The sequence below is a fragment of the Camellia sinensis genome, chromosome 5 (genome assembly GCF_055761805.1).
Source record: "Camellia sinensis isolate YWXY chromosome 5, ASM5576180v1, whole genome shotgun sequence".
Lineage (NCBI taxonomy): Eukaryota > Viridiplantae > Streptophyta > Magnoliopsida > Ericales > Theaceae > Camellia > Camellia sinensis.
In genome coordinates, this window is record NC_138965.1 from 38,672,033 (window position 1) to 38,699,122 (window position 27,090).

Here is a 27,090-nt window from a genome sequence, read left to right on the forward strand (position 1 = left end):
GTGTGTTCCCGAGGGCCACATGCAAGGAAAGGAGGTAGGGGAAACTCTGGGTTTCTCTCTACTGATGAACATGAAGAACATGAGCGTGAAAACATGAAAATATGAATGTTCAATTAAAATCTGTTATCACAAATCTGGGATTTTTCATGCCACGAGTTTGAAAACGTGGACCTGGGTACCCATAGTTGAAAATCATGCAAGAATCAAACACAAAACATGAGTCTAGGCGAAAAGCTTTCGGATCAAAACAAGACTTTCTTGAAGAACACATGAATGTCATTTTCTCTTTCTAGAATCGAGCTTCAAAACGATGCATGGCTTACAAATCATTTTCAATCATGCAATGCAATAACATAAAACATAAAGAACATCATGAGCGAATCAAGAATCTAACCTTAGAACACGGATCTAACGGTTCGATCTTAAGGAAACAAGCTTGAAGACTTACTTCTCACTCTAGAACTTCTCTTTTCTTCCTAGAGCTTCTCTCTCTAAAAGGCAAGGTTATGACACTAAAATGATAAGTGTTCTTACTCGGTTCTGGGCTTAATTCCCTCTGTTGGGACACGTGGCGGCGACTGGTTGGGTTCACTCTGAAAAGGTGGCTGACAGACCAGACAAAGCATGGTGGAAAGGGTGTTCAATAAGCAAAGCGGTATGGGCATTCTGACGAGGCAATGACATTGGCTAATAACGAGGCGTATCTAACACGCTACACGGAATGGCACTCCGGCAAGGGATGACATCGGCTAACAAGAGGACTTCGGCAACTAAGGTGACAATGACCTCGGCTAGGAAGGACAACACTTGACTAAGCTGTGCCACATCTTGGCCTAGATGCGCCACATCCCGGCCTAGGTCGTACCACTCCAGGACGAGATCACTAGGGTGCAAGGTGACATCTCGGCTAATGTGGCCAAGGCAAGAACGGAGGTCGACAAGGGGTTCCAAGACACTTCCAGACTGAGAATGACTTCGGCTAGGATTGATCTAGGCAAAACGTCGGCTAAATGTAACTTCGGCAAGCACATAACACTTAGACAAATCACAAGGGTATCAAATCAAGGCATGGATTACATTAACTCAAGCGAAACAAGTCACAACATACACATGCAAACTTAACAAACCATAATCATACAAATGCTCATGAACATGATTAAGATGAAAAATGTGGGTTCTTACAAAAAGTATCTATGTATATGTATGTATGTATGCATCATTGTTCGCATATATAAACTATACATATACATATCTGTTAATGATAATAATTCAAAATCCAAAAGGAAAATAATGTTTGACTAGGCACCCTGCTTCTCTCTCTCCAGCAGAAGAAGGAGAAGAAGAAGAGAGGAGGAGAGAGTGGAGGGGTGCGGTGGGGTCGCCGGGAGGGAAGGAGAGTGCGCCAGAGATGGAGAAAAACTCCGGCGGCTGTGTCCCCTCTCTCTCTTCTTTGTTTCACATTTCACTCTGTTTTTATTTATTTATTTATTTTTATTTTAAATTTCCCCACCAAAACGACGTCGTTTTGGTGAGGGATTGATCTCAACCCTTGGTTTCATTAGTGGGACAGGTGTCGCGCCCTCATAATTCACTCTAGGAGATCACTCTACCATTAACACTCTAGAGGATCTCAACGCCTAATTTTATAGATTATTAATCTCATAACTATTAATTCGGCTCATAAATAGGACATGACATTCTCACGGTCTTTGAGAAAGAATATAAACAATTAGAAGATGAAGGATCACCTAATATCTTGGTGAGTTACATGATGCAACAATCAACCCATTGATTAGTCAATTCATTTTGTGGACTTTTGTGCATTTCCCACTTTGTTCTCAGCAGCTTCATTTCATTTTCCTCACTGTCTGATGCTGACTCATCCACCCCTTCCAGGACCAGACCCAAGAAGCCTCTCTAATTAATATATATAATCATGGTTGCCTTGACAGATAAAATTCATCTCATCTCTTAGCCCTTCTGTCCTTAGTTGGTCTCTCTTGAACTTTAATAGCCAATGGAGATTGTAAGAAACCAAAAAGCCTTCTCTTCCACTTCTCAGTGTAGTTATCAGGTGTTCTTGAGCTTCAGAGGTGAAGACACTCGTAAGGCGTTCATTGACCACCTCTACACAGCTGTAGTACAAGCTGGATTTCGCACCTTCAGAGATGACGATGGGATTGAAAGAGGGGAAGATATTAAGTTTGAGTTGCAGAAAGCGATTCAAGGGTCAAGAATTTCAATAGTTGTCTTCTCAAAACACTATGCATCTTCAAGTTGGTGCCTTGATGAACTTGTAATGATCCTCAAGCACAGGAGGATCTCGGGACATGTAGTCCTACCTGTCTTCTATCACGTGGATCCGTCTCACGTGAGGAATCAAACGGAAAGTTTCGAGGAAGCATTCAAGAAGCATGAAGAGAGATTCCAGGCAGAAGAGGGATTACAGGAAGAAGTGGGTGAAAGAAAGAATAACTGAAAGAAAAAGATGGAAGAATGGAGGGCAACACTCAGAGAAGCTTCAGAAATAGCAGGGATGAATTTAGAGAACGGGTAATTTTCTTACCAAGTAGTTTATTTGGCAAGGTTTTAATTACAAGCGTCACTCTTTGTGAAATGTTTATAAAAGGCCATGTAAACTGTCCTTTGAGGGATGTTTATAAAAGGCCATGTAGCTGCAAATGTCCCCTTGTCTAATCCCTTATTCTAATTCCTCCAAACAAAAGTTAAGGGGTTTTTTTTTTTTTTTTTTTTTTGGATTAAGAATTAGTTGTTCAAATACTGTGATTAGTTTTTTTTTGGTTAAGAGATTTAGATCTTTTAATTTCAAAAGATTACAAAGCAGTTAAATTGCCCTTGAGGGGCATCCCAACAAAAATGTTCTTAACAACAACAACCCAGAAAATATATATATATATATATATATTAATTAATTAATTTACAATTTATTTATTGTTATTATTATTTTAAAGATGATCTTGCCTTTTAAGTTATTTTCAACTATTGCATGTGCAGTTATTCATTTCAAATCACAAGATTTATCCTCTTTGGCTGAGTTTTCAAATATAGGGCTTGTTTGGTTTGTTTTTGGGAGAGTTGTTTTTGAAAAAAAATTTCAAAATTTTGTTTGATTTGTGGTAAATTTTGTTTGGTTTGTGGTTTTTCTCAAAAAAATTTCAAAATCACTTTTTCTTTCTTGCACATCAATCAATCACTTTTTCTCTCTCCTCTCCCCTTTTCAATCACTTGTTCTCTTATACACATCTACTCAATTACAACAAAATATCAAATCATTTCAAACTCTCAAACTCTAAAACTACTTTCAAAATATATAACCAAACAAACTAAAAAAATTTCTAAACTCTCTCCCCAATTTTTTTTTTTTAAAAATCACTCTCTCTCTCTCTCTCTCTCTCTCTCTCTCAAAAACTAAAACTAGTTTGATTTAGGCAAATATATATATATATATATATATGGCATATTTTTCGTAAGTTCTAACATTTGCCTTAATTACCATAGAACAAATGGTCCAATCCATGAATGTGAAAACACATTTTTTTTTTCATATGAAACTTTACCAATTGTTTCAATAACAAAAAGGGTAAATTACAGTTTCTCCTCTTCAAGTTTGATCGCTTTCTTACTTTAGCCTTTAAAATTTATTTTTTTTTCATTTTGGCTTTTCATGTTTTAGGTTTTTTATAATTTATTTTCAATGCTAATTTCTATTTAAAATTATACAGAAAATGTCACAATAACTGTCACATAACATAAAAATATATTATTATATTAGAGTTTAAGTGTATGTCAGAGTGTGAGTCATATATAATAAAATATTTTTATATCATGTGACTATTATTGTGTCATTTTTTATTTAATTTTTAACATAAATTAATTTTAAGAGTAAAGTAGGAAAAACTTGAAACATGAATGGTTAAAATGAGAAAAAAATAAACTTTAAGGATCAAAATAAGAAAATGACTAAACATAAAAAGGGTAAAATATAATTTACCCGAATAGAAATAACTTGGTCATGTTCATTATCACATGGGAATTTATGACAATATTTTCAAAATCATATTTTAAAATTCAAAAATACTGTTACTTTTCATTATTATTATTTTGTTTTAAATACAAAAGTTGAAAATATTAAGAGATATCCAAATAAAATTATACTTATTAAGTAATAAGTATGACAATAGTTTCAAATACAATAATAACATCCTCAAAAAATAAAAAATAAAGTATTATATTATTCATAATATTGCAAAAAATAACAAGGTGTTTAATATTAAAATTCAAATTTTTTTTTTTCAAAATTTTTTAATTTTGAAAATATAAAATACTCATGTTACGATGTTATTACTTCTTTCCACATTAAGCATTTCAAATTCTTCTAATTGTTCTCCTCTCAAAGACTAATATCGCAAATTTTTAAAAATTTTAAATTATATGAAACATGTTAGAAAGTATAAGAACTATGTTAATTTTTCTATAAAATCAAATTTACTTGCCAATGATCATGCAAATAGCTTTCATGCCCTTATAAAAAAGTTCAAAAAAAAAAAAAATCAAATTATTATTTTTCTAACTTACGCTGTTTCTTTCAAATTTTCTAAAAATTTCCCATTAATTAACTAAAAGTAGTAACAATTATTTCAATCTAAGTTCTTAGATCTACCCATTTATATTATTTCAACATCGTTATCCTATCTGTTAATAAGAGGCCCAAAAAGGGTTATCCTATCTGTTAATAAGGGGCCCAAAAAGGGTTTTTTTGCTGGTCAAAAAAACAAAAATAAGGAGCCCAAAAAAAGTATTATACAAAAAATGATTTCACTAGACAAAAAATGAATTAGAATTTTAATTTTTTTTCGAAATACTAAATATAGTTTTACACTCTAAAAAGTAAAACAAATATCAAGTATTTGACCATTTTGTAAAAAAATAATAATTTATAATATAACTATACGAATATAGGGAAAGATATTTTCCTAATTGGCATTTGTTAAAATTTGGAGGAACTAACATTTTCTTAATAGTAAGATGGTGGCTGAACTTAGAGGTACTTGATAAAACGAAAACTAATTAAAGTTTTAAATGTTTAATACTTACAACTATCAATACTTAATTAATTTTTAATGTTAAAAATTTTTACAATAAATTTATCTTCTAATTTTAAATATATTTACCTCATACATGTGGACTTGGAGCATCTCTAAAGGAAGAGGCAAAAGAGCATCTTGAGGCATTTTTGCTAGTACAATTGCTTTTCTCCTTCTCCAAGGGGCTCTCCATCGTAAGAGGCAAAATGCCCATTTTAATTTGGGCTCTACATAACTAGTTAGCCTTCATTGAGAGACAAAAGGGTTTCTCGCTGAAATTGCTCCCTCTATCTGATCAAGTACTCTTCTTTTGGTTGGCTTTGTATTTGTATATTGCATCTAATTGATTTGGTTTTGTATTTGCATATTACCATTTGAAAATATGATCGTTTGAAAACATTTTTTTTTAAAATAATTTAATATTTTAAGAAAAATAATTTCATTATATATATATTTTAAAAATTAGCAAATAACACGTCAACATATGCATTATGTCATAAAAAGATTCTTTATTCATTTATCTATGTTTATAATATTTTTCTTTTAAAAATTAAATAAATTAGTTTGATTGACACTACAAGAAAAAACGTTTTTGGCGACTAAAAATTCATTTTTCGTCGCTGAAAGTTGTATAATTGGCGACTAAAATGGATTTAGTCGCCAAAATTGAACCCTTTTGCTGACTAAAATAGTTTAGTCGCCGAATACCAGGCTTTTAGCGACTAAAAGGCAGTTTAGTCGCAGAATGTAGGAGTTTTAGCGACTAAAGGTTTTTTGGTAGCCAAAAGTGACGGTTTTTTGCGACTAAAATAATTTAGTAGCCAAAAGTGATGGTTTTGGCGACTAAAAAACATTTTAGTCGCCGATTATAGGTGTTTTTCCGACTGAAAAAAGATTAGTCGCTGAAATGAAGGTTTTTGGCTACAAAAAAAAAAATTAGTAGCTAAAAACAGTGAATTGGCGACTAAAATTCAGTTTAGTAGCCAAAAGGACACGTTTTTGGCGACTAAAAACAGATTTAGTCGCCAAAACTACTATTTTTAATTTCAACTTGTTTTTTTACCGACAAAAAAATAATTAGTAGCCCAAAAATCATAGAATTGGCGACTAAATAATGGATTTAGTCACCAAAAGTGGCCTAAATTTTTTTTAATAAATAATTTATTTTTTACATAAATTATATTGAATTAAAATAATTATATTTATATATATTGTTTTGTATTAATACTGTCAATATATTATATAAATAATATATATTGCAAATATATTCATGTGATGTTGTAGTGGCATAGTGGAGGGAGTGTGTTGCAAAAAAGGTTGCAATGTGGGATGGTTCGGCACGGTTCGAAACTCAGAAAAACCAAAAAAAAGTGTTTTTTTTTTTTTTCCGACGGAACACTATTTTAGTCGCCAAAAGTCTTGATTTTGGCGACTAAGCCGTTTAGTCGGCGATTGATTGAGTATTGGCGACTAAATTATTAGGCGGTAAATGTATGATTTTCAAAAGGCTAAAACACTATTGGCGACTAACATTTTAGTCGCGAAAGACCTGTCTTTTGGCGACTAAAAAAATATTAGTCGCCAATGCCTACTGACAACGTATACGCGACAAATGTGGCGACTAAAGAATTTTGTCGGGGAAAGTCAAATTTCGGCTTTCGGCGACTAAAAACAGACTTTTGGCGACTAAAAATTTAGTCGCCAAAAGTGACTTTTCTTGTAGTGTGATTAGCTGAAATAAATAATATGATTTATAGCGATCCCGGGTTTACCCTTGTTGTACAGTAATCCGGACATGTGTCCGTGGATGTTGGTAGTTGTTTATTATCTTGTTTGCATCCTTCTTACTTCGTATTTGAGTTATAGGATGTGTTGGGTGGGTTTGTTTCAGGTTGGTTGAGTTTAGAAACCCAAAACTAGTTGCCCAGATTTTGGCTTGTCCGCTCGAGCGGAGGTTTGGACGCTCAAGCGGGGATTACACCCGTTCAGTATTTCCTGTGCAGTGTTGGACGCTCGAGCGTAGGTTTGGCCGCTCGAGCGTGAGGTTGTGAGTGACGCTCGAGCGGGGCTTGAGCACTCGAGCGGGGACCTGCTGTGTCGAGATGCTGGGAGAGTGCATCCGGCGCTCGAGCGGGAGTTTGGCCGCTCGAGCGGGAGTCTGTGAGTTACGCTCGAGCGGAGTGTTTTACGCTCGAGCAGACCGGCTGGGTTTTAACTCCGTGTCTTGACTTTTCAAGTCACTTTTTCACTTTCTCTTCTCTCTCCTACTTTTCCAAAAACAACATTGTTGAGCCTCTCACTCTAGATACTACCTTCTCTCTAGGTTTTGATCTAGTAGGAGTGATTTGCTCGCCTTTGGCCTTTACAAAAAAGTTGTTGATCGTCGAGGGCTTCATTTTAATCTGAAAATTTCGAGTTTTGGAGCACGTTGGGTTTTGTCATCTTGTCCTTTGGGACTCCGAATTTGAGGTAGGGATATCCTACTCCTCTCTATGGATTTTGTCTTTAAATTTTAGTATTTGAGATGTTGGGGTTGGTTTGGTAATTTTGTGAAAGTTAGGGGCTTTTGTGTAAATTTACAAAAGTTGGGGTTTTATTCATAATAAACCTAGATGCATGTTTGGCATAGAGAAATGGAATAATTGTTGAATCATTGATGAAAATGGGACCTAAGGGTTGAAATGGTAATTATGGATAATGACCTAATTACATTGTTTGATTAATTGGGATAATTAATTGTGAGAAATGAGGAAATGAAATGTTGATTGAATATCCATTGTGCATTTATTTTCTGTTTAGAAATAACTGCTTTGGGCTATCGGTGGAGGATAGTCGTGATTGTTGTAGACAATGCATGATGATTAGGCAAACGGAAACTAATCAATGGAATGTGTCATAGAATTTGACGGTTGATAGAATACATTAATTATATATATTGTGTGGTTGTATATAGAACCAATGTGTTTGTATACGTTATGTGTAGAGGAGGAGATGGGGGATGTACTCCGCGGTTTAGGGGAAGATGGGGGATGTGCCTCTAAACCGGATAGTATTGGGAGAAGATAGGGGATGAACTCCGTAGATACAGCTCATATGCTTATCTAGAAAAGTGAAGATAGAGCTTATATGCTTATCTTTGAGAAGTGTGGATATTGTTGTTATACATATCTGTTGTGGAATGTGGATATAGCTTATATGCTTATCTGTGGATATTGTTGTTATACATATCTGTTGTAGAATGTGGATATAGCTTATATGCTTATCTGTGGATATTGTGGTTATACATATCTGTTGAGAATGTGGGTAGTGCTTATATGCCTATCCGTTGAAAAAGGGAAAATGAAAGGAAACTTGGACTCAAAAGTCGTGTGACATAAATATGTGATTTATGTGAATGTATCAGTGTTGGCCATCTATCAATTGCTAATATTTTAGTCATTGTTCATGGTTGGTTTAATATATTTCTACTGGGCTGTGGCTCACCCTATATGGGAATATCATTTTCAGGTACAGGAAGCATGCCACCTCCAAGGACATAGCTTGGGAGGATAGAGGCAGACATACTTTTGTCGTTTTACTTTTTGATGTATTACATGTAAATTCAGGCCAAGGGCTTAATGTGTATGAGTTAGTACTCGTTTGTTGTAACCAAGTGTTAACTTGGAAAGCTGTAAGCCCTTAGGGCATTTGCTTTTGTCGTTAACATGTAATACTTATGTAATAGAATTCTGATGTAATGGAAGAATGTAGAACTCTTGAATATCAATGCATTTCTTATTTAATGGGTTTAATGCTTTTTTTTGAGGGCGTTACATGATTGGAGTGTACACTAACTAAACTAGTTAGGCAAAATAAAAAAAAAGTATTTGTCTATATACTTTTGTAAGGCATTTTATCTCTTACACTTGGAGTTGCTCTATTTGTTAAACCGGCCTCAAATCAATATAAGTAGGACTAATTGTAAGAATATAATTTTAGAATGTTGATAGAAATTTTTTAATATTCGTAATTAAAATTTGTGGCTTTCTTATTTTTTATTTTTTGATTAGGATAAAATTTTGATCTCCATAAATTAGGATAAAAGACAAGTTTAGCTACTAAAGTATATGCTCTTTGTTAGTCACTTAAGTTTCAATTTTGTCATTTTGATCATTAAGTACATGCTTAAGAGGGCCAAAATGACAAAATTTAAACATTGAGAGACTAAAATGACAAGAAATGCATACTTTAGGGACTAAAACTATCTGTTAACGAACGTTAAATCTAGGACAAAATTGACTCAAATTGACAACTTTGAGAACCAAAATGACAAAATTGAAACTTAAGAGACTAAATTGAAAAACAGCGCATACTTTAGGGACTAAAACTGTTTTTTATCTGAATAAATTATGTTGACCTCTTTTGAAATTTAGAGAAAATGCAAGTAGCATTATAGTTTTGACATAACACTAATCTCTCTCCCTTTCAATAAACTAAACAGACTAAAATTAAAGCAAATAGTGCAAAGGCACAAATATAAATAGAAAAAACATACCAGTGCAAAAGAGATAACAATATAATTTCTTCACTTATATGACTAACAAATAATTGATAAAAATGTGAATAATTATTATATGAATTAAAAATTTAACTAAACTTAATGTAATTATATCAAAACTGTAAAATTTATTGTATTTTTTCTAAATCTCACGGAAAGTCATTGTAATTTCCTCTCTCTTTTTTTCAATACGTATTTGTGGAGCAATAAACTTTTTTTTTTAGATGTAAACATTCAACTTTTTAGGAGTTAATTTAAAAGCAATATAATATTTTTTTAGTTTAAATTCATTTTACCCCTTGTGATTTGGGGCTGGAACATTTTATCCTGTTACGGTTAAAATATAATCAGAAAACCCCCATGTAGTTTTGGAGTAAAGTGCTACCATTACTTTTTTCATCCAAGCTAACGGAAGGGATATTATACACACTCTTTTTTAGTGTGAGTTTTGTTTTCTTGATAAATTAGAATGAAATTAATACAATGAAAGGACAATTTTACTCCCATATTCTCGAAACCTAAAATTAGATTAATATGTTAATTAAAATATAATTAATAATTGACATAAAATATAAAATACAATTAAGAATTTATTAAAATATAATTAAATGAAATATAAAGTAAAGAATAATTAAGAATTAATCTAAAATGTAATTAAATTAAAATTATTAGATTAACATGTTAGAAATTATAATAATAAATAATTAAGAATTTATAATTAAGTTTGATTTAATTAAATTAATACTATACATTATATATTGTCTATGAGAGATGAGAGAGAAACAAAATAACAAAAAAATTTGTTTGGTTTGTTTTTGGGAGAGTTGTTTTTGAAAAAAATTTGGGAGAGTTGTTTTAGAAATTTTTTTGGTTTGTTTGGTTGTATATTTTGAGAGAAAAATTTTTTGTAGGAGTTTGGGGTGATTTGATATTTTGTTGTAATTGAGTAGATGTGTGTGAGAGAAAAAGTGATTGAGAAGGAAAGAGGAGAGAGAAAAAGTGATTGATTGATGTGTAAGAGAGAGAAAGTGATTTTCGAAATTTTTTGAGAAAAATCTCAAACCAAACAATGTTTTAGAAATTTTTTTCTAAAACTCATCTCTCAAACTCAAACCAAACATACCCATAAGATTTGAGAGTATTATAGTAATTTCACATTTATAATTAACGGTGTTAACGGTTACATTTTTGTCCAAAACTAATTGGGAGACATGACTATTTTTAAAGATAGTAGATAAAATGCCATCAAGACATACAAAAGGAAAGTATAATGAATTTTTTCCTATTTTTTTTTTTTATACAAACTTTGATGTACAGTTTAAAATGATATAATGAATTAATTTATTTTTTATAAAGACTTTCGTATTTAATTTTTTTTTTTAAATTTCTGTGCCCGTGCATTGCACCTTTGCACAGGCTATTAGGCCTGTTTGGTAGAGCTTATAAGCTACTTATTTCACCTCTTAGCTTAATTTAAACTAAAATATTGTGTTTGGTGCAGCTTAAGTTAACCAGCTTATAGCTTAAATCAAGCTATTTTTCAGTTTATCTCAAAAGCTGGTCAGGGGTGCTTAAATTTTTTACTTAAGCGCACAATTGGTGATGGGGGGCTGAAATTACTTAAATGTCCTCGTCAATACCCAAATATTAATATTATTAATTAATATTAATTAAAAAATAAAAAAAAATTGTATATTTTTGAAGAAAAAGAAAAAAAATAAATATTAATTGAAAAATAAATATTAATTGGTATTAATTATTAATAAATTCATATTGTATGTTTTTATATTAACTAAAAATTAAAACATTGTATATTTCTGAAGAAAAAGAAAAAAATCAATATTAATTGGTATTAATTATTAATAAATTAATATTGTATACTTTTGTAATGAATTAATTATTAATTGATACTAATTAATAACAATTGTTGATTATTAATATTAATATTAATTGATACTAATGAAAATTAAATATTAATATTAATTTATACTAATTAATAATTTTAATATTAATTGAGACTAACTAAGCCATTAATTTATACTAATTAATAATTTTAGTATTAATTGATACTAATTAAGCAATTAATTGATACTAATTAATTTATAATGGAAAATAATTGTGACAATAATACTTCCATTATATTTTTAGCAAATGTATCAATTTTTATATTAATTGATACTAATTAATACTACTTATATTAACTTTTATTAATGAAATATTTTTTTAAAAAAATTAAAACTGAAAAAAATGACAAAATAATCATTTTTATATCATATAAGGATAGAAAGGACAATTATACAGTAAAAAGCTATTTTACAGCTTATTAACCAAACACTACTCTGCTGCTTAAATCCATAATCCAACCGTTGCACCAAACAGGTTAACAGCTTATGTTCACAGTTTGAAGTCATAATAATTTGTTAAGTTATAATCTATAATCACTTTTTCACAGTTCTACCAAACGGGGCCATTATCGGGATAATATATAAGTCTTTTTAGTTTATTCGGACCACTCATGTAGTGTTCTTTAATTACTTTTCATTTAATTGCAACTTGTAGGCATGAGTCAAAATTTATTCAGAAAATCGTCAAAAAACTTGGGGATAAGTTGAATTGCGGAATCTTGCATGTTGCGGACCATCCAATTGGAATGGAATCTCAAGCTAAAAAAATTGATTTGTGGTTAAGGGATAAGTCATGTGATGTTAGCATAGCAGTGATTTGTGGAATGGGTGGAATAGGGAAGACCACCCTTGCCAAATATGTCTATAATTTACACTTTCGGAGATTTGAAGCTGCCAGCTTTTTTCTACATGTTAGAGAAGAATCAAAACGACCTAGCGGTTTAGTTGGTTTACAAAAGCAACTTTTATCAGCCATTTCAAATAAGAAAGAGAGAAAAATAAACAATGAGCTTGAAGGAAGAGAAATGATTGAAAATGTCATGGGTTGCAAAAGGATTCTTGCAGTACTTGATGATGTGGATGAGCGACAACAGTTTGATAATCTTATTGGAAAGCTTGATTTGATTCATCGAAGAAGTAAAGTTATCTTAACCACTAGGAACAAGCATTTGTTAAAGGCTAATGACGTTTATATTTTTGAGGTAAAGGCGCTTGATTCTAATAAATCATTGGAGCTTTTTAGTTGGCATGCCTTTGGACAAGACCATCCCATTGAAAGATACTTTGCTTATTCACAAAGGGTAGTGTGTATAGCGATCCTGGTTTACCCTTGTTGAACAGTGATCCGGGCATGTGTCTGTGGATGTTGGTAGTTGATTATTATCTTGTTTATATCCTTTTACTTCGTACTTGAGTTATAGGATGTGTTGGGCAGGTTTGTTACAGGTTGGTTGAGTTTAGAAACCAAAACTAGTTGCCCAGATTTTGACCTGTCCGCTCGAGCGGGGGTGTTGGCGCTCGAGCGGGAATTGCACCCATCCAGTATTTTCTGTGCAGTGTTGGACGCTCGAGCGTGGTATTGGCCGCTCGAGCGGGGTTGTGTGAGTGCCGCTCGAGCGAGGAGTTGGAAGCTCGAGCGAAGACCTGGTTTTGTAAAAGTTCTGGGAGTGTGTATCCGCCGCTCGAGCGGGATTGTTGACGCTCGAGCGGGAGTCTGTGAGTGACGCTCGAGCGGGGTGTTTGACGCTCAAGCGGGTCGACTGGGTTTAAGTTCCGTGTTTTGACTTTTTAAATCACTTTTTTCACTTTCTCTTCTCTCTCCTACTTTTCCAAGAACACCATTGTTGAGCCTCTCACTCTAGAACTCTACCTTCTCTCTAGGTTTTGATCTAGTAGGAGTGATTTGCTCATCTTTGGCCTTTACAAAAAAGTTGTTGATCGTCGAGGGCTACATTTTAATCTGAAAATTTCGAGATTTGGATCGCGTTGGGTTTTGTCTTCTTCTCCCTTGGAGCTCCAAATTTGAGGTAGGGACATCCTACTCCACTCTATGGATTTTGTCTTTAAATTTTGGTATTTTGAGATGTTGGGGTTGGTTTGGTAATTTGGTGAAAGTTTGGGGCTTTTGTGTTATTTTATAAAAGTTGGGGTTTTATTCATGATAAACCTAGATGCATGTTTGGCATAGAGAAATGGAATGAATGTTGAATCATTGATGAAAATGGGACCTAAGGGTTGAAATGGTAATTATGAAAAATGACCTAATTACATTGTTGATTAATTGAGATAATTAATTGTGAGAAATGAGGAAATGAAATGGAATTGTCGAGATTGGGAATGTATGGAGTTAAAGGGTGTAGTTGAATTGTTTATCACACACCGAATTGAAATGTTGATTGAATATCCATTTGTGCATTTATTTTCTGTTTAGAAATAATTGCTTTGGGCTATCGGTGGAGGATAGTCGTGATTGTTTTAGACAATGCATGATGATTAGGCAAATGGAAACTAATCAATGAAATGTGTCATGGAAGTTGACGGTGGATAGAATACATTAACTGTATGTATTGAGTGATTGTATATAGAACCAATGTGTTTGTATACGTTATGTGTAGAGGAGGAGATAGGGGATGTACTCCGCGGTTTAGGGGAAGATAGGGGATGTACCTCTAAACCGGATAGTGTTGGGAGAAGATAGGGGATGAACTCCGTAGATACAACTCATATGCTTATCTTTGTGAAATGTGGATACAGCCTATATGCTTATCTGTGAATGTGGGATATAGCTTTTATACATATCTTTTGAAATAACGATAGAGCTGATATCTGTTGAAAAAGGGAAAATGAAAAGTAACTTGTGTTAGGTCCCTATGTTGTCAAATCCGGAGACAAAACCTTGTGTTTATTCAAAAGTATTTTTTTTGTGTTTTTGTACTGTCCGCTCGAGCGGAGACTTTTAAGCTCGAGCGTAGATTAGCAGGTCTCAGTATTTTGACAGGGCAAGCACAGATACTGGTGGGTGTGATTTTACGCTCGAGCGGATTATCATACGCTCGAGCGCATCTCAGCTTATTCACACGCCGTTTTTGGTCAGTCCGCTCGAGCGGGCTGTGGTGAGCTCGAGCGGAGATCGCGGATCCAGATTTCTATTTAAAGCTGTTAAGGGTGTTTTTGTGAAGGACGTTTTCCTAGATCTGATCTAAACAAATTAGGGTTGTGTTTAAAGTTTTCTTTGGAGATTTTTGATAGTTTTTCCTTGATGTTCTTGAGAGAGTTCTGAACTTATGCATTGAGATTTATACATCAAGGAGGTTGCTTCTTAAAGTACAAGAAAGTTCTCTTCGGTGGATTCCGAAGATTAAAGCGTAGAATTCAAAAGGCGTTTGATTCTACGTAGTCGTTAATTCGACAAAGTGGAGTTGTGGTGTGGAGTCAACTTCAGGATCAATTCCGTGACGAAGGTGTGGTGAAAAGAGTTACAGAAGATTCAGAGACAAATTGACTGGGTTGGGTAATTTGTATTGTATCTTTGTAATCTTTTTGTTCTTCAGTAATGGATTGATAGTGGCGTTTCGCCCGTGGTTTTTGATTACAATTGAAGGTTCTTCAATTGTGGTTTTTTCCACGTAAAAAATCGTTTGTGTCGATTTATTGTTTATTCTCAAAAAACAAACAAACTAAAATCACTCTCGTAAGTGTTTGATGATTTTAGGTTGAGAGTTTTTGAATTAATTGGGTTTTGGAATAAGTTAATCTTGATCTAATCACAAATCACGTAGGATTTTCAATTGGTATCAGAGCAGGTCACTCTTTGTTTTTTCAAAACTATAGGAGTGTGATTTTGTGTGATTAGTATCATGGATTCTATTCGTGAAGGTAACTCGACTCATAGACCCCCATTACTTGACGGAACAAACTATTCTTATTGGAAAGCTCGTATGAGAGCATTTTTAAAATCCATCGATGAGAAAGTTTGGCACTCCGTAATCTTTGGGTGGAGTGAACCTACAATCACCGTTGATGGGATTGATATTCCTAAACCCCTTGATAAATGGGACACAACCGATTACCAGAATTCGAGTTGGAACAGCAAAGCTCTCAACTCCCTCTTCTGCTCTGTCACACCTGAAGAATTCCGTCGAATTTGCACGTGTGAAATAGCAAAAGAGGCGTGGGATATTCTTGAAACGATTCACGAAGGTACTACCTCTGTTAAAAGGTCAAAACTTCAACGTCTCACGTCTGCCTTTGAAACCCTTTTTATGCGCGACGATGAGACGTTCGATGAATTTTATGCAAAACTCAGTGATATCGTGAATTCTTGTTTCACTCTCGGTGAAAAAATCCCGGAAGCAAAAGTTGTTGGAAAAATTTTGAGGTCCCTTCCCGAGAGGTTCCAACCAAAGGTGACAGCCATTGAGGAGGCTCAGAATGTTGATACCCTCAAGCTCGATCAACTGGTTGGAAATTTGCAGACTTATGAAGCCCACCAAATTTCTAAGAAAAAGCAAAAAGAAAATATGGCTTTTACGAGTGCCCATGAGACTGCAAAACCTCCAGAGACTGAATTTGATTTAGAGTCTGAGATGACGGCTATGCTTACAAAACAGTTTAAAAAATTTTTGAAAAAGAAGCCGAATTTCAGAGCCCCTATTTCAAAAGATAAGAGTAATGACAAACCCAAAACTGTTCCACCAAAATTTGCTCAAACTACTGAAAAAAAGATTGTAAGGGGATCAGGGGTCAAGTGTTATGAATGTCAAGGGTTTGGCCATATGTCTCTTGAATGCCCTACGAAAAAGAATCGGAAGAAAGTCTACACCGTAACTTGGGATGATGAAAGTGGGTCAGAGCAAGAACCCGAAGAACCTGAATCCGGTGAAGATGGGGATAGTGCATTCATGGCATTTTGGGCCACGGTTTCTCAACCTCTTCCAAAGCCTTTGGAATCAGCTCGTGGCCAAAACCTGCATCATGCTCCCACCTTTGATGGGGCTAACTATCTGTATTGGAAAATCAGAATGAGGGCGTTTCTCAGAGCTTTTGAACCAGAAGGTTGGCAAGCCATTGAAGAAGATACAGAAAGTGCAGATAATCCGGGCAATCTGAGAGCCCTAATCATTATTCGTGGAGCAATCTCTCCTGAAGAACAGCAACGGGTTGTTCATTGCACAAAGGCTAAAGAGGCATGGGAAATTCTGAGCCAATTCCATGAAAGAGGAAATTTGCCTTCACTACCATCCAGCAACCTTCCTGTCTTAGTTGCTAGACTGGATGAGGTCAAGGAGAATGAAGAGCAAAAAGAGGATGATGAAACATCTGAGGATAATGATGAGATCAATGGCGATGAACTACAACAAGCCTACGAAAAGCTGTACGAGGAATCTTTGAATTTGTCCAAACTCAACGACAAACTCTCCCTCAAGCTCAAGACATGTGAGAGTGAGAATGTCAGGCTGAAAGAAGAACTTGTAGCAGCAAAGCAGAATATCGTCAAGATCTCGAGCGACAGGCAAGACTTATGTGGTAAATTACTATCCTGTGAAACTGAAAGGAATGAACTTCTGAAGGTGTATTCCACATATGAAGAAAAGCTTAAAAGTCTTGAGCTGTCACAAGCCAGATTGGAAGAGATAGTCGGTCAAAAGGATGAAGAGCTTCGGGTTGCTAGAGCCACTATTGCCATGTGGAACAAAGGTTCCAAATCTTTAGAAGACATCCTCGGGTCTCAACAAATGGGTTGCGACAAAAGCGGGTTAGGCTATGGTGCAACAGCTCACAAGGGTCAGGCCTCTACTTCACATGACAAGAAGATTCAAGCAAAGGGAAAATTGAAGGTAGACCAGACTGATCTCTCTCTCCGTCTACCTAAAGCTGGTAAAATCAACAAAAAGGAGGTAAAACCGGTTTTTATTTGTCATCACTGTGGTAGGTATGGCCACATTCGTCCTTACTGTTTTGAACTGTTTGGTAAGGTGTCTCAAAAGGGTAGAAATTCTAATACTTTTTGGGTTAGGAGACAACCTTACATGTCTAGGCTGAACACCAAGACTAAAAAGATTTGGATTAGAAAAAAGGATTTGACTTGTTTTGTTGCTCACACTGCTCTAAAAGCACGTGATTCACACATGTGGTATCTTGATAGTGGGTGTTCTCGTCATATGTCCGGTAACAAATCCTACTTCACCTCCCTTGAAAAATATGAAGGAGGAATTGTTACGTTTGGAGATGGCGGCACTTCGAGAGTCATTGGTAAGGGCTCTATCAGTGTTACTGGTCTTCCCAAGCTAGATAATGTTCTACTAGTTGATGGTCTTAAAGCAAATCTTTTAAGCATTAGTCAAATGTGTGATTCCCATCATGAAGTATTGTTTTCAAAAAATAAATGTGAAATTTTGGATAAAAAGGGAAATACTGTCTTACATGGGGTTCGCACATCTGATAACTGCTATGGGATTGTTACTACTAATGATCTCACTTGTCACTCTGCCATCATTAGTAACATTGATTTGTGGCATCAAAGATTAGGTCACATGAATTTCAATGACCTAACTAAGATAGCCAACAAAGAGCTTGTGAGGGGAATACCTAAACTAGGTAAGAATTTGAGCCATGTGTGTGGACCATGTCAGCTTGGCAAGCAAACCCGTGCTCCTCATAAAAAGGTGAACAACTTTACAACCAAACGTCCTCTTGAATTGGTTCACATGGATTTAATGGGTCCTACTCGCACTGAAAGCATCGGAGGTAAAAGATACATTTTTTTAACTGTTGATGATTTTACTCGATTTTCGTGGGTAAATTTTTTAAGGGAAAAATCTGATACGTTTGATGCTTTCCAAGCCTTAGTCCCTAAAATCCAAAATGAACAGGGTGTTTCCATTGGGCGTATCATAAGAATCCGAACTGATCATGGTTGTGAATTTGAAAATAGTTCGTTTTCGGATTTTTGTGATATGCATGGAATCAAGCATGAATTTTCTGCTCCTATTACTCCACAACAAAATGGAGTTGTTGAGAGGAAGAACAGGGGTGTTCAAGAAATGGCTAGGGTCATGCTCCTTAGTAAGAAACTTCCTCCTAAGTTTTGGGCTGAAGCCTTAAATACTGCTGTTTATGTCATAAATCGCGTGTATCTAAGGCCCGGCACTTTACAAACTCCATATGAATTGTGGAAGGGTTTGAAACCTAATGTAAAATACTTCAAAACTTTTGGGAGTAAGTGTTACATCTTCAAAGATAGAGAGCCTTTGGGCAAATTTGACTCCCGAAGTGATGAAGGTATTTTTCTAGGGTATTCAACCACTAGTAGAGCTTTTAGAGTCTATAACCTGCGAACTTCATCTTTAATGGAATCTATCAATGTGGTTATAGATGACACAGGTGCACCTACTCCAGCAACAAATAAGGATGATAATGATGAGTCTCCAATCTTGGACACGGAATCACAAAATCAAGGAGAAGGTGCGGACCCATCACAAGAAATGGTTACAGAACCATCTTCACAGGTAAGGTCAAGCCCAAAGAGTGCTCCAAGGGACATCACTCCTGTTGCCCCTGTCACCGCAAGTCTTGAGCTTAAACCATCAGCTAGGGTGAAACTGAATCATCCAGCTCAACAGGTGATTGGAAGTGTCTCGGATCGAATGAAAACCCGAAGACAGATTCGGGATGAGGTATCACATATGTGTTATGTTTCATTAATTGAACCTAAGAATTTTAAAGAAGCCTTGCTAGATGATAGTTGGGTCAATGCTATGCATGAAGAATTAGGTCAATTTGAACATAACAAAGTTTGGACTCTAGTTCCCAGACCTAGAGACATGAATGTGATAGGTACCAAGTGGATCTTTAAAAATAAATCTGATGAGAATGGTACAGTTGTTAGGAACAAAGCTAGGTTGGTTGCTCAAGGCTACACACAAGTAGAGGGTGTTGACTATGATGAGACGTTTGCCCCAGTTGCACGTCTCGAATCTATTCGTATTTTGCTTGGTGTTGCATGTTTTCTTGGCTTTAAATTGTTCCAAATGGATGTGAAAAGTGCCTTTTTGAATGGGTACTTGAGAGAAGAGGCATATGTTGAGCAACCAAAAGGGTTTGAGGACCCTAAATGTCCTAATCATGTCTACAAATTAGACAAGGCTTTGTATGGATTGAAACAAGCCCCTCGAGCTTGGTATGATAGACTTACTACATTTCTTCTTGACAATGATTTTCAAAGGGGTAGTGTGGATAAGACTTTATTTGTGAAACATACTAAGTCTCATATTCTTGTTGCTCAAATTTATGTTGATGATATTGTGTTTGGATCCACTGCTGAACATCTTGTGAAATATTTTTCGGATTGCATGACACATGAGTTTGAGATGAGCATGATGGGAGAGTTGTCTTATTTTTTGGGTCTTCAAATTAAACGGTCTCCTACGGGTATATTTGTATCTCAGTCTAAGTATGCGAAAAATCTTGTGTCTAAGTTTGGTCTTGAGTCTGCCAAACATGCACGCACTCCCATGAGCACCAGTCTTCACCTCTCCAAAGATTCCTCTGGTATTGATGTTGATCCTACCCTTTATAGGAGTATGATAGGGAGTCTTTTGTATCTCACAGCCAGTCGTCCTGATATTTCTTTCAGTGTCGGTGTTTGTGCTCGTTACCAAGCCAGTCCTAAAGAGTCGCACCTTCTTGCGGTAAAACGCATCATCAAGTATGTTAATGGGACCTTGGGGTATGGGGTTTGGTTTTCGACTGATACTACAGCCGAAATTACTGGTTTTTCTGATGCCGACTGGGCAGGGTGTGCTGATGATAGGAAAAGTACCTCCGGGGGGTGTTTTTACCTTGGGAATAATTTGGTTTCTTGGCATAGTAAAAAGCAGAATGCCATCTCTCTTTCCACTGCTGAGGCTGAGTACATTGCTGCAGGGAGTTGTTGTGCACAAATGTTGTGGATGAAGCAAATGCTTCATGATTATGGAATAGAACTGAATACCCTCACTCTTTTTTGTGATAACACAAGTGCCATAAACATTTCAAAAAATCCAGTCCAACACTCTCGCACCAAACATATTGACATCCGTCATCATTTTATTCGAGAGTTAGTGGATGAAGGCATTATTGTTTTGGAACATATCCCTACTGAGCATCAAAAAGCTGATATTTTTACAAAACCCCTTGATCTTCTTCGATTTGAGTTTCTTAGAAAGACCTTAGGTGTAATGCTCAGTAACTAGATTGGTTCCTGTGGTCGTGAGGTGAGTGTGAGTGGCTGACTTACTATTCTTAGATGTGTTAATCTCATTGTGATTGAGTCCTGGTATCTTTTGCTTCAAAATATTAAATGAACACTGCTCATGTTTCTTACAAGATTTGTTTCACATCTTAGTTCATAGCTCATGCTGAATGCCCATACTCATTTACTTCGTGATCTCATTCTGTACACATTCTTGAGCTAAACTGTTGCAGGGGTTTCCGCATAAGTGATCAAAGTTCTCTATGGACCACTGACAGTATTTCTTGTACTTTTACGGAGAAATTGACCCGTACTAGTACATCATGGGTGATGTTAAGTCTCTTAACCATCTACCGCCTTAGTTCACTTCCATGGTTTCTCCCTCAGTACATGATCTCCGGGCATTAGGAAAACGCTACCTCAGAGGCACCAACCAGGCCATCATTTTGACTTCATTCTTCTCTGGTTGGAATCCATACTCTTGAGCGTGCATGCCACCAGTGAGTGCACACAAAAAAAAAAAAAAAAAAAAAAAAAAAAATCTGAGGGGGAGCTTCCACATTTACTTAACAAATACCCCGTGATTCCTAGTGGTTTGACTTTTCTCTGTGATAGTTAGTTACTCGTGTCGGAGGTCCAGCCATCCGATCACTACTAGGATTAACTCTAGCTTTGTGGCTCTCAAGGATTGCACACACACACATTTTTACATGAGCTCTCATGTGTGTTTTTGAGTTATGCATTCTCATGATGCGTGTGGCTTTGATTTCATACTATCTGTGTTGTTCATGAGCTGGTGTTTCATCTCTTTTCTCAAAATTTGCAGGACTCATCATTTGATGGATTTTCTTGTCTTTGTGGTTTAGTCTCACTTGTTCTCCTTGCTTGTTACAGGACTTTCTAGGTGTGTTTTGTTATTAAAAAAAAAAAAACAAAAAAAAAAAAAGGGGGGGGGGGTTCTTTACGCTCGAGCGGAATGTTTTACGCTCGAGCGCGTTTTTCACTCTTGCAGCAGTTTGTTCGTGTTTTGGCAGTTCTGAGAGATGGTTTTTTTAGCTCGAGCGTCCCTTTGCACGCTCGCGCAGGAGTCTGCTTGCTTTGTTTTACGCTCGAGCGGTAATTAGTACGCTCGAGCGGACCAGTTTCATACTTAACTCCCTCTCTCGACTTTTCAAGTTAGTTTTTTTTTTTTTCCCTGTTTCTTTTTCTCGATCTAGGGTTTGTTTTGTGGCTGCATTGTGGTCGTTTTTCCCTCACATCCATCATCCTACCCACCGATTTGCTCCTTGGTAAGTTTTACCCTCTTTTATTTTCGTTGTTTTTTTGTTCTATTTGGTTCTAGTGGTTGTTGGGTTTGTGATTTTGTGGGTTGTGTGTGTCGTTTGTGATCCTCTCTCTCCCACATTTTTTCCTCGTCCTCTTGTCTAATTTTTTTATGGGTGTTTTCTTTATTGTGTCTGTGGTATTCGGGTTTATCTGTGTTTCTGCTGTCTTGTCGCTGTATGGGCTGCTTTCATGTATGTTTATCTCTGTTGAGGTCACTGTGCGTGCGTATGGATCTGGTCTTGAATTCTTGGCATTGCTTTTCTCATGATTCATACTTATACTTAGCAATTTCTCTCATATTGAGTGTATTAGTTATGAGTTCTTCAATACCATGCTCCTATTTGTTCATGCTTGATCTTTTGCATTGTACACTGAGGATTTCATGCCCTGTTTTTTAATTTGATTATTGAACTAATGATTTGTTTTGGTTTTGTTTTGGTGTGGTTTGGGTTTTGGGTTTGTTGGTTTGTTGGGCGTAATAGTGTCTTCTTCGGTATGTCTGCTCCTGCTCCTAAACGCCGAAAGGCCACCGTTTCTCACCCTACCTATAACCCTGATAGGTTTCAGTCGGCCACACAATCCAAGTCCTTCCACAAATCTTTTGTGACTCGCACAGTTCATTTAGAACGGAATGTTCAACCTGATACATTTGAGTCCATCCAAATTCGTCCATTGTTCGACCCTCTAGGTGGTGACCTTGTTTTATTGTTTTCTGGGCCTTAGAATCTCGATTGGGTTCGAGAATTCTATTGTAATATGGAGGGTATTCGGGATTATGAGCCATCTTTCACTACATGGGTTAGGTCAAAATCCATTTCTGTCACCCCTGCTTTGATTCGCCAACTCCTTCAGATTGAGCAAGTCTTTCCCCAATACTATCCTTTCCCTGTTCCTGATCGTCCTACTTGTAACTTTGATGATGTGGCTTTGGAACTGTGTGGTGTTGCCCGTCATTGGCCTAAAGGCGGTTTGATTAAACAGTTTGAACTTCTTCCGGAGTTCCGACTGCTTAATCTGATTGTCTGTGCCAACATCATTGTCACTACACACTCCTCCGAGGTCAAACAAGACCAAGGATTCATTTTGTCCTGTATTGCCCGTCACCGGTCTATTGATCTCGCCTCTCTTATTATCAGAAAGATGATCAGTGCTCATGGGCATAAAAAACTTGGCCTTCCCTACGGTTGCTTGATCAACCGAATTTTGTCTGACCTTGGGACCCCTATTCTAGAAGATGATGAGTTTGCCTCTCCTTCTCGCCCTTTTACCAAGAAAACTGTGTCTCAAAGTCGGGCCCATATTAAGGGGGAGTCATCCCGGGTTGGTCCTTCTGCAGGAGTTGCTGCTGGTCTTGCTGAAGAGGCTGAGTTTGATGCCGCCGCAGCCGGTGATGATGATGGGGCTCCTGTTCCCCCTAGCTCTTTTTCTGATCAGCATCGGCACTTTGAGGAGGCTATGACCCGGAGGTTGGACTTTCTTGATGCTCGTTTTGACGCCTTTGATGGTCGTCTTGGTCAACTGGAGCAGACTGCCGCTCACATTACTTCGCAGCTGGACCACATCATTTCCTTACTGACGCTTCAGCCGGCCCCTCCTCCACCTGCTGCTTGATTTCTTGCTTTCTTCATTCCCGGCCAAAAAGGGGGAGTGATGTTGCTGGTCTTTTGATGGGTTTCTGGTCTTTTGATGGGTACAGTTGATTTTTTGATTACACAGCTTTTTATGATTCCATTTTTTGTTGGTACAGTTGTTCTCTGGTTATCCTTCCTTGGTACAGTTGGATTTTATATAGTTTTTTTTCTTTTTTCTGGTTATACTATGGATATATGTTTATGGATGGATATATGTTTATGGATGGATGGATACTGGTTGCTTATGCTTGGCTTAATGGTTATTTAATCCAGTTCCACCTGTTTTTGGTTGGTTTGTGTTTGGATGTTTTTTTTCAGGCTCATGGAACACGCGCCTAAGTGGATGAAGTTGAATGAATGAAGTCTTTTTCTAGTTGTGTGTTTGCGGGTTTTAAAAGATTGTTTTGTTTATTTGTTTTGAAACTGTTTTAGTGCGTGTGTGTGAGGAATAATGTTTAGAATGGTTTTGTCCGGGAATTGACAAAGGGGGAGATTGTTAGGTCCCTATGTTGTCAAATCCGGAGACAAAACCTTGTGTTGATCCAAAAGTATTTTTTTTGTGTTTTTGTACTGTCTGCTCGAGCGGAGACTTTTGAGCTCGAGCGTAGATTAGCAGGTCTCAGTATTTTGACAGGGCAAGCACAGACACTGGTGGGTGTGATTTTACGCTCGAGCGGATTATCATACGCTCGAGCGCATCTCAGCTTATTCACACGCCGTTTTTGGTCAGTCCGCTCGAGCGGGCTGTGGTGAGCTCGAGCGGAGATCGTGGATCCAGATTTCTATTTAAAGCTGTTAAGGGTGTTTTTGTGAAGGACATTTTCCTAGATCTGATCTAAACAAACTAGGGTTATGTTTAAAGTTTTCTTTGGAGATTTTTGATAGTTTTTCCTTGATGTTCTTGAGAGAGTTCTGAACTTATGCATTGAGATTTATACATCAAGGAGGTTGCTTCTTAAAGTACAAGAAAGTTCTCTTCGGTGGATTCCGAAGATTAAAGTGTAGAATTCAAAAGGCGTTTGATTCTACGTAGTCGTTAATTCGACAAAGTGGAGTTGTGGTGTGGAGTCAACTTCAGGATCAATTCCGTGACGAAGGTGTGGTGAAAAGAGTTACAGAAGATTCAGAGACAAATTGACTGGGTTGGGTAATTTGTATTGTATCTTTGTAATCTTTTTGTTCTTCAGTAATGGATTGATAGTGGCGTTTCGCCCGTGGTTTTTGATTACAATTGAAGGTTCTTCAATTGTGGTTTTTTCCACGTAAAAAATCGTTTGTGTCGATTTATTGTTTATTCTCAAAAAACAAACAAACTAAAATCACTCTCGTAAGTGTTTGATGATTTTAGGTTGAGAGTTTTTGAATTAATTGGGTTTTGGAATAAGTTAATCTTGATCTAATCACAAATCACGTAGGATTTTCAACTTGGACTCATAAGTTGTATGACATAAATATGTGATTTATGTGAATGTATCAGTGTTGGCCATCTATCAATTGCTAATCTTTTAGTCATTGTTCATAGTTGGTTTAGTGTATTTCTACTGGGCTGTGGCTCACCCTATATGGGAATATCATTTTCAGGTACAAGTAGCATGCCACCTCCAAGGACATAGCTTGGGAGGCTAGAGGCGGACATACTTTTGTCGTTTTGTTTATTTTGATGTATTACATGTAAATTCAAGCCAAGGGCCTATTGTGTAAATGAGTTAGCACTCTTTTGTTGTAACCAAGTGTTAACTTGGAAAGCTGTAAGCCCATAGGGCATTTGCTTTTGTTGTTAACATGTAATACTTTTGTAATGAAACTCTGTTGAATAGAAGAATGTGGTTATTTCTTATGTCAATGAATGTCTTATTTGATGGGTTTAATGTCATTATTTTGAGGGCGTTGCAACTTGGTATCAGAGCGTACCGGGTTCGAATACTTTGGGTACGTGGGAAGTGATTAGTATCACAATGGGTTTGTCTCGCTTGATAGAGACTTAGAAGTAGTGTCTTATGCTTTGTGCTTAATTGATAACATGCTTATGTGGCTATGTGGGTATGGGATTTAATTTCTAGGATGTTGATTGGATCCTTGGGTTTCTGGGAGTCTTGTTGGAAAAGCACTTGATCAATGCTGTTTCTAACCAGAACTCTAGTAACGCCTCGTGACTATCATTATCCGGAAATGAAATTCGTAAGTGTTTATGTGTTTATGTGCTTACGTGGAGTGAATTACAGTTGTCCATGCATTAGGACGTGGGTGTTTAGTTTCGGCACATTTGTGAATGTGCTAATGTTCTGTGTTACCTTTATTAGGATGTCAGGACGAGGAAGAGGTGCTAGGCGTGGTAGACCTGCGAGGCAGGAAGTACCGTTACCGGGTGAGATTCCGGCAGTGCAGGAGGGAGTTGGCCAGGCCAATGTGGCCGAGCCAGCAGGTCAGCAGGCTATGGGTGCCTTGGCCAGAGAGATAGCAGGAGCATTGGGTATTCTTAGAGCTGGGAATCAGGCAACTGAGGCAGGGCCTTCTTTCTTGAAGAGGGAGTTTTTCCGGTCTAATCCGGATGAGTTTATCGGGGATCCGAAGGAGCCACTGAAGGCTGATGAGTGGCTAGAGCAAATGAGTAAGACGTTCGAGATGCTTGGCATCAAGGACGGAGCAGTGAGAGTGACCTTGGCATCCTTCCAACTGAAGGGAGATGCAGGTCAATGGTGGAAGTACGAGAAGGCTCGTGTTGGTGGTACTTGGGAGGCGTTTGTGAATGCTTTTCAGGAGAGGTTTTTGTCTGCAGCAGCTAGGGAGAAGCTGAGGGATCAGTTCAGCCGGCTTAAACAGCAGGGCTTGTCAGTGGCCGAGTTTGAGGCTACTTTTACCAGTCTGTCCAGGTTTGCACCGGAACTGGTGGCGTCTGAGGAACGCCGTTGCTATGAGTTTGAGCGGAAGTTGAGGCGGGGCCTCAAGTTAAGAGTTGGTGGGTCTTATATCCGAGAGTATAGACACCTGGTAGATGCTGCTGATCATATGGAAATTATGATGCAGGAAGAGGAGGAAGAATAGAGGGGCTCCAAGAGGGGCCAGGATGGTCAGAGTGATGGTAGGAGGCAGAGGGGTTATAACCCTCAGCAGCCTCAGGGAGCAGTTTCTAGATCAACCTTTCCAGTGTCGAGTGCAGGCTCGGGGAGAGGCAATCCGGGGGATTTTGCTTGTTACAAGTGTGGCCAGTTGGGTCACAAGGTTTCGGTTTGCCCGCAGAAGGGTGGGGGTTAGAGAGCTGCTTCTTCTTCAGCTAGACCGCAGAGTCAGAGTTTGGGCAGGGGGCAGCCCTTGTCTTGTTATCAGTGTGGACAGCCTGGGCACCTGAAGAGGTTTT

General features: G+C 36.9%; 1 protein-coding gene and 1 long non-coding RNA gene across 2 annotated transcripts; both read left to right on the forward strand.

Moving 5' to 3' along the window:
• Window positions 1-1,866: 1,866 nt before the first annotated feature.
• LOC145790082 (uncharacterized) lies at window positions 1,867-8,896 on the forward strand. The gene is made up of 2 exons (XR_014328722.1): window positions 1,867-2,553; window positions 8,613-8,896. It is a non-coding gene; the product is annotated as an uncharacterized LOC145790082 (long non-coding RNA).
• Window positions 8,897-12,292: 3,396 nt separating this feature from the next.
• Window positions 12,293-21,682, forward strand: LOC145791339 (disease resistance protein RUN1-like). Its single transcript, XM_082871695.1, has 2 exons — window positions 12,293-12,748; window positions 21,605-21,682. Exons 1-2 carry the CDS (start codon window positions 12,293-12,295, stop codon window positions 21,680-21,682), a joined length of 534 nt encoding a protein of 177 aa, XP_082727821.1.
• Window positions 21,683-27,090: the final 5,408 nt, after the last annotated feature.